Below are 8,520 nucleotides of genomic sequence, written 5' to 3'. Positions count from 1 at the left end.
CATCCTCCTGCTCCTTCTAGCTCCTCCTCCTCCCTCCTTCCTCTCCCCTCCTTCCTCCTCCCCTCTTTCCTCCCCTCCTTCTCCAGCCGCCCTACTCCCTCTCCTCTGCTCCTCCCTTATGTAGCAGCTCTCCCCTCCTCTTCCCTTCTACAGCAACTCTTCCCTCCTCCCTTCAGTAGCAGCTCCTTCCCTTCCTTTTGCACCAGTCACCCTACTCTCCTCCTCCTCTTCCTCTTGCCTTGACCTAATTCTCCTTCTCCCTCTTCCTTGCTACTCTCTCCCTCTCAGTGCTCCCTCTTTGCCAGCTGCTCCTCTGCCTACTCTCCCCTACATTTCAGCCTGTAGTACTGATACCTCTCCTTGAGTACTCATGGCACCATTTGAGGACATATCCAACAAGTACCATGTGAACTTACAACTGGAGGCTGAATATGCAAGCACACGTTATTTGGGATTTGGTGGAACTCCTCAAAGGGTACTCCACAGTCTTCGATTGCAAGAGAAGAAGCATCTTGACCTTTGGGTGGATGGAACCTTGTATCCTTTAGACCCTGCCACCCAAAAGAGTCCTCCTTTTCATACAATGCATGATGTTGTTCGATTTGTTGGCAATGGACATGCCGGATTGCTCAATTATTACAATCGATTGAACCATTCTCAGACGTTGGCTATGCAAGCAAGCGAGGTGCAGAGAACCCAAGCAGAAGAACTAGCATATTTGGAAAATATTACTATTGTGGCAATGCATAGTAGTATGCAAGATCTCCAATTGCAAAACAAGAAACTCGGTGACAAAGCCCGTGCACTGGACTTGGAGTAACAAGAATTGGAAGAATCAATCCATAAGCTCGATGAAAGCAAACAAGCTTTGGAAAGGTCTAGCTATGGCCAAGTTCAACGTGCTATGGAGAAGGAATAAGAGAAGTTGATAGAATGGTATAAAAGTTGAAGGAAACACCTTTGGGACTAAAGGAGAGTGCAATCTTTGGATGCATTGTTGGCCAATAGTGGTGCCTGAAAGAGGAGAGTACGGGTTGCAAGGTTAATTCCCCATTTTTTTAATGAAATTTCTTACTTCAAAATATGCATGGTGTTGCATTGGCATCCTTTCTTGCAAAGAAAGTGCATCCCCTGATTGTCTCAAAAAGGATCCTAAGTGGGACCCCATTCTACCAATTCCAATGGAGCAAGTGCACGTGTACTTTGCATGCTCAACTGCATATACTTGACAAGTTACGATGGAGCCAAATCCATGCATGAAAATGATGGTTGTGCATCATAAGAGTCAGTTTGTGCTGATGTCAATGAGAGTGCCTCATGCTGAGGGCTTACCAAGAAGTGTGCATGATCCAAAAGTGTGGGCTAATCCATGCTAACATGTGGAGCATATGTGTCCAATCTCTCCAGACCAATAACTAAGTCAACATCATAAATTGATACATACCTTGTGGCAATGAATGGTCGAAGTAGGTTCTCTTTCCACTCATGCATCTCATCCAAAGTCATGATTGGTATATCATCAATTATGTGATGTGAATAACTCTATGCTAGAGGTGATCCGGTGCTCTGTCCAAGAGTCTTATCTGTGTATCCGATAAGAGTGTCTACCCATGAGAACATTGTATGAGAACTTCCACTGGGATCTTATGCTCGAGCTGCCACCACTGGGGGCCTACGGGTGAATCTATCAAACTCTAACCAAGTCATGTGATTGAAGAACGTGCATATGCCAAAGATCAAGCATGTAGTAAAGTGATAACAACGGTGTGTTAGGAGTAGCCAAGAGGTTGTACAAGGTTGATGTGTATGCGTGTAAGAACCAATGCTAGAAAATATTCAATACAGGCTATCATTTTCACTTCTAGCAACTCCTCCAAATTCCACCTGGATCAAAAGTTATGGCTCTCGAAAGAATGACCAAACTTTGATCACACGAGAGAGGGCAAAATGATGATGTGGCATGTGCTGATGTGGCATTGTGTGAGTCACATGTTGTTACATAAATGTGCCAATGTGGCACATTGTGACATGGCATGTTGAGGTGGCCAATGTGTGCTCACATGCAAATGCTAGGCATGCCTATGGAGAGGCAAATGTGCTTGGGTTGTGCCACATCCAAACCTTCTGGATTCCGATGGTGTCTTGAAGATTTCATCTTCATGGACATTGTGTGTTTGAGTGGCGCTTCATGAGCATTGATGAAGAAGTCATCGCTTGGCTTGCCGATCGTGGAGCTGGGCTTTTGGAAGTTTGCTCATGGAGCTCGTGGTGTTGCTAGACTTGACTGTGCGTTTCTATCTCGGTCGTGTAGAGCCGCAGTTGTAGTCACTCGTGGAGTTGACTATGGAGGCTCGCTTGGTGCTTCTTGTTGGCTGTTCCATTCGAGTGTGCTGATCGTGTTTGCTACTACTTGTTGCGAGCTGGTCAGGGAGCGCTAAAGGCGGTCACCATATGAGCCTTGGTGAGTTGCTATTGTGATGCCTTTGTGGCTCAAAGCTAATCCATGAGCTTTGGTTGTTGAAGAGTCCACTGCACGTTTGTGAGCATAGCTGTGTCAGCTCGTAGGGCATGAGCTCGTTGAAGTTGCGATTTTTGTAGGCATCTGTCATGACGGTCCTGATCGTGGGAGCTGAGCATTTGGGGAGCTGCTTTGGTGTTGCTACATTTGTTCTGCTAAGCATCGTTGAGGCTCGTTTGGCTTGTTGATGGAAAAGCCATCGAAGGTTGTAGAGATGCCGACGAAGTTGGCTAGGTGCTCGATTGTTAGCTGTAAAGTTCATTCCAGTTTAGTTTGTGTTGCATGCAGTTGTAGATCGTTGCATGCGGTTGTAGATCATTGCTGAGGGTTCATATGGAGTGGAAGAGTCATGAGAATCGATGAAGATGGCATTGCATTGGCTAGGTCGATGAAGGAGATGCTACCTTGGTCGTTATTGTAGAGCTGCCCATCGTGGGCACGGGTATGGCATAGTTGTTGGCACTATGGGCATTGAGGCTTGCTAGCTCGATGGCTACTGAAGGCGTGGAGCTTTGTTGAGTTGTAGATGGAGAGTCGGCGATGTGTGTCGTTTGAGTTCGATTGCATGGAGCCTTGCTGAGCCGAACATTGTTGCTACTATAGAACACAAAGCTCGACTAGCAAGCCAAAGTATGCACTCTACGGTTGGAGTCGTGGCTTGCTGCCAGAGTGTTGTAGCTCCTCTAAGCTGCAGAGGCTCTCTTTCCTTTAGAGTCCCCCAACAAGCTTGACTCAGAATCAAAGATCTATCTTTGAGAAATCATAAGACAACCTCGCAACAGAATATGGAGAATTCTTCTCTCAGAACTCTCTCTCAATAGAGTCTATCAAAGAAACACTCTAAACTTCAAAACACCATAACATGAGCTCCAACCAACAAATCTCATAGCTTTCTGAAGCAAAATGAAGGGGGAATGGAGCTCTACAAGAAGAACTCTACAAGAGTGATGAAGGTGCCTCAAAGGGAGGGCTTACGCCTTGATGGAACAAGGGCTTTTGTGCCTTGACAGAGTAAGGGCTTACGATCTCTCTATCAAAAAACTCTCTCGATGGAGGATGCCTCGCAAGGAGGGCTTGACACTCATGAAGGGAGTGGGAGCACCCGGCTTTGATACCATTATAAAGTGGGGAGTGAGAGAGACAAGGAGAGAGGAGTACACATGATATAGCTACCTGTACACTATGTTGTATTGAATATAAACATGAATATATACATTCTTAGGGTTAGGGTTTGCCTCTAATGCCCTAGAGGTATGGTGCAACTTGCCCGTCCTATTTTTTAAGTGCCTGCAACAATGGGCACTCTTTAGGTGGCTTCTGGTGGTCTGTAAAGACCCTAATAAAGCCTTCCCCACTAGGGACAGGCTTATATGCAGAATTATTAAGAAGAAGAAACCCCAACTCTTATATGCAGAATCCATAGGCATTGCTTGATTCATCTCTCTTCCACCATGTATAAGGATTGACTGCTGAGTGGTGTGAACCACAACACTCAATGCTCATTTAGCTACTTCTTTATTATCCCCATAATATGAGAAAGAAATGTTTGAATTATTAAGAATATGAAACCCCAACTCTTATCTATAGAATCAATAGGCATTTGTGACCTCCTCTATGCTTTGCTTCCTCTGTTCCATCATGTATAATGGTATGGGCCTGCAAACCAACAAAACCAACAACCATAAAAAGAAGGGCATGGATGATGACTTCAAGGTAAAAGTATTTAAAAAAAAAGAAACTACCTATGTAAAAAAAAAAGGGAAATAAGTAAAAAAGTAATAACAAAAATGCTTTAATTTAATTCTTAAGAAGAACTTTATCTGGAGAATCCATAGGCATTTTGTGATCTCCTCTTCTAAGCTTTTTGGTCCCATGAAGGCCGACCACTCCATGGCGAACTCCTCAAACTGCTACATGATTGGCCCATTCCATTTTCTCCAATTACTATAAGAGTCGATGACATCTGAACCCACCCAAAGCCTTCCCCATAGGGACAAGGAACTATATAATTGAGAGCTATTGCTCACTTGGGGCACTTCTCGGGAGTGGGGCCTCTTGAGAATACCCAGCTAGGTTGAGAGCTCGCCGTCCGGGCCTGTGTCTCCCTAACGACATTTGTGCACAAATGGGGCTGTGTGGTGGGTGCCAGTCTTCACAAAAAAACCTATAAAGTATATATAATGAACTTACAATATTTTCATTTTCAAATGTATTTTTTTTTTGGGGATTTTTGTAAAATGTGCAAAAATTTAGGAGTGTAGTTATATTTTAGCTAAAAAGTTTGTAAAATTCTCTTTAAGAAAAACCTTCGAAATTTGAAACCCCAAGTTTTGTGATTTGTCGAGAAGAACGGGAGCATGTGAGGGAGCAACAATCAAGCCATTCAGGTGAGACTACTAGTCGCGAGATCTTCACAAGATTCAGCCTACACCCTAAAATTCGTAGAGTTACCAACACCCTAAAATGGGAGCATGTGAGGGAGCAACAATCAAGCTATTCAGGTGAGACTACGAGTCTCGAGATCTTCACAAGATTCAGCCTACACCCTAAGATTCGTAGAGTAACCAACACGTTGACAGGGAGAAGATGCACGTCCAAGAGGCAAGGCTCACAAAGCTCCTACAGGAAGTGAAAGGGGTTGCCTGACTGATAGCAGACAAGAAACGAAAGGGGTTGGTTGACTGACTGATAGCCAGATAGGAAGCGAAAGGGGTTGCCTGACTGACTGAGTGACCGGCCGAGAAATGGCCTACACGAAGTGCAAGGGGTTGCTTGGTTGACCGATTGACTGACCCCGAGAAATGGCCTACAGGAAGTGAAAGGGGTTGCGTGACTGACGAGGCGGGGAAAAAATAAAGCTTGGAATTAATCCCCAAAAAAAAAGTTTGAACCCCATCTGCAGGCATTTGTAACCTTTTCGTTGTTTTTGTGTTTGTAGTTTTTTTGTGCTTGCTTGCTTGCTTGCTTCATCTTCTTCTTCTTCTTCTTCTTCCGCCATGTATAATGGTATCGGCCTGCAAACCCCTCGTGGATCTGGCACCAATGGCTATATCCAGACCAACAAATTCTTCGTCAGACCTCGCCCTGCTCGCGTCGAGCAGAAAGAGTTCCAGAACGGCCAGGGCACTGGTGGTGTCTCCCGTAAAGCTAACAAGGAGATCTTGGAGCACGACCGCAAGCGGCAAATCGAGTTGCAGTTGACTTTGCTCGAGGATACTCTCGTCGAGCAGGGTTACCCCGATGACGAGATTCTCGAGAAGGTCGAGGAGGCGCGCAAGATTTTAGAGGCCGCGGCCGATGGTGAAGATCAAAGCGCACACCTCGACAGTTCGGTCAAGTATTCTGTTCTCTCTGTTTCCCTTTTTTAGAACAGTCGCAGGGTAGGGGTTTTCTGCTCTTTTTCCCATTGTTTTGTGTAATAATGCCCACAGCAACGATCTGACTATTTTTTAACTTTGGCGATTGTTCCCAGGGTTTCCGAGACTCACACGCACCAGATTGCTGCCAAGAAGGAAAGACAAATGGAGGTAATGAAAGCTGCCCTTTCCCTGGGCGATGTTAAAGAAGGAGAGGCTTTCGATAGAGAGTTACAAGAACAGCGGAAGCAGGAAAGGATATTAGCCCGCGAAGAGAAAGAGAGGGAGAAACAGCAGAAACAACTGGAGTTGGAACGAGAAATGGAGCAGCAGGAGAAAGAGAGAAAGAAGAAAGAGAAAGAAGAGCGGAAGCAGAAGCAGCGAGAGGAAAGAGAGCGGGAGGAGCTGGCCAAGCAGGCAGAGCGTAAAAGGGCAGAGGAGTTAAAAGCAGAGAAAAGAAGGAAAGAGGAGGAGAGGCGGAGAGAGGAAGAACGTCTGCACAGGGAGATTGAAAGGCGGGAATTGGAAAAGAAACAAGAAAAAGAGAGGGACGACAGGAAGAAAGACAGGGACAGCAGGGAGAAGGAGAAGAGAGAATTGACAAGAAAGCAAGAGGATTATAGGGACAGCAGATCAGATCGAAAAGGAGTGACGAAGGAGTCTGAAAGAGATGCAAGGAGGAGAGGAGAGCATGCAAAAGATAGGGACAATCATGGGTCTAGAAGGGATCGGTATGGTAGAGATTCTGAACGAGAGTCCAACGTGAGAGAAGAACTGGAACTTGAGCAAGACAGGCAGCATTCAAGACGGGACAGGCATTCAAAACTTGTTGAAGGTGACGATAAACAGAAACAAAAGTGGGATAGTCAGGGCAGGAAACGTTCTCATTCTGATGACAGTGGAGATGAAGGGCACAGAAAGAAATCACAGAAGACCGAAGAAGACCGGACAGGGAGAGGTAGGTCGCACTACAGGAAAGGCATAGAGAAGGAAGATTTTGGCTTTGATGAGCGTGTGAGTCTCACTTCAGAAAGAAAAAGGAAATCGCAGAAAGATGAGTTCGATGACTTGGAAAGGGTACGCAGTCAAGGGGACAAGAATGATAGAAACCATAGCAAACATTCCTCTCGGGATGAGAAGTTTTTTGAAAAGGAGAGCAGTGATGAGGAGAGGCACAGTGATGAGCACGAAGCCAAGAGAAGAAAGAAATCAAATGAACGCTACAGCAGATCAGAGCATGATCTTGACAAGAGAGAGGGGAAAGATGAAAAAAGAGTTTATTCATCTGATGATGAAGATTTTAAGGAACATAGAGCAAAGGAGTCAACAAACCATCACCGTGGAGATAGGGAGAAGAGAGAGAGAGGCAGCCGAAAAACCTATGACTATGAATAGGGGACGAGATCTAAGGAGCAAAGGAGCTCTGGTTGGAAAACAGGAGCATTTAGATTGAAAAAAGAAGCAAAGCACATTCCCAAGGAGAACTTGTATTTTGACAGGAGGTGAGGTTGCAGATGTGAGAGACAACTCTCAAGGAACACGTCCCATCTTAAAGCACTTTTATCACTACAGAGCTGCAAGGTGATTGGAACAAGGGGCTGGTAGAAACCAGCTGGCAGACAATAAATAGGAAAAAAAGTTTGTTTTGATGCTGGTATCCAACCAGTGTGTGCAAATCTTGTGGAGTTTAATATATTCTACATTTCTGAACTTTAGTCTCTAGCAGTAGAACACATGGATTTACATGATTATAGCTGTTGTAAATAGAGAGGTCTTATCATGAGATTCTAAGGAAAACACAGATGTCTATGAATTGTTGTATTTTTGAAGGCTGCTCTTTTGAGTTCAATGAAGTACGGGCATTGGGCTGCGTTGCTGTTTGTTAGGTACTTGGTTTCACGCTGTTTGAGTGAGATTTGTCAAAACAAGTTTAAAGCATTCACATGTAAGGGTTTCACGCTTTTTTGAGAACAGCTGGACAAATTTGTCACAAAGTTATACTTTCATTTCTGTTCTATACTTTCTAAGACAATCGTTTGTGTCCAGTCCAATTTTATTGGGTGATGACCATATCAACTCAATGTTAAATTGTTCCTGTGTTGGAAGTCACGAGCTGAGAGAGAACACCCTGGGTTGAGGTCCTTTATTACACATTCCATGATCATGACTCATGAGTCATGTAAGACTCAAAATAAAAGCACCCATGGATGATATAAAAAAAAGCAGTTGCCACCTGGCACCAAGGTCCAAAGTATACTCAATAGTAAGTATTGTATCTACTATCATAAAAAAAGAAATAACATAGTCTAGGAATCAAGATGCATCATGTTGCAGCCTGCAGGCTGCATGCATGATGCATTTGAAGTGTCATGACTAGGAGTAGGCTAGCACTGTAGTCTGTATAGTCGTAGTCAAGTGACAAGGACCAAGGTACATCACTACTGATCATCTGCATCATCCATGGACTCCTCGTCATCGTCATCCTCTGCCTACTCAGATGAGCTTGAGGCATCTATGTCACTGTTTGAAGAAGAATCATCAACATCAGGAGGGAGACATGGACCCAATAAGCATCTCTCGGCATTGAGGAGGATGGAGAGGTGAGGAGGAGGATGGAGAGGTCACAAGTGAGAAGGATGGAGAGGT

The 8,520-nt window shown here is 44.7% G+C and overlaps 1 protein-coding gene across 1 annotated transcript; it reads left to right on the top strand.

Annotated features, from left to right (window-relative positions):
* Positions 1-5,405: 5,405 nt before the first annotated feature.
* Positions 5,406-7,584, top strand: LOC147903502 (pre-mRNA-splicing factor). The gene is made up of 2 exons (XM_087399468.1): positions 5,406-5,855; positions 5,991-7,584. The coding sequence occupies exons 1-2, from the start codon at positions 5,515-5,517 to the stop codon at positions 7,267-7,269; spliced, it is 1,620 nt and encodes a 539-aa protein (XP_087255594.1). The 5' UTR covers positions 5,406-5,514; the 3' UTR covers positions 7,270-7,584.
* Positions 7,585-8,520: the final 936 nt, after the last annotated feature.

The sequence above is a fragment of the Dipteris shenzhenensis genome, chromosome 3 (genome assembly GCF_047967505.1).
Source record: "Dipteris shenzhenensis isolate YYH24624 ecotype China chromosome 3, Dip_SZ_1.0, whole genome shotgun sequence".
In the NCBI taxonomy this organism is placed as follows: Eukaryota; Viridiplantae; Streptophyta; class Polypodiopsida; order Gleicheniales; family Dipteridaceae; genus Dipteris; species Dipteris shenzhenensis.
Note: the sequence above shows the minus strand (reverse complement) of the source record. Positions and strands in the feature narration are given on the sequence as shown.

Excerpts from the sequence above, each read along its gene's own strand:
- LOC147903502 (XM_087399468.1), top strand. The coding sequence starts at position 5,515 with ATGTATAATGGTATCGGCCTGCAAACCCCTCGTGGATCTGGCACCAAT. Across the intron at positions 5,856-5,990 it reads CACCTCGACAGTTCGGTCAA|GGTTTCCGAGACTCACACGC; the intron begins GTATTCTGTTCT and ends GATTGTTCCCAG.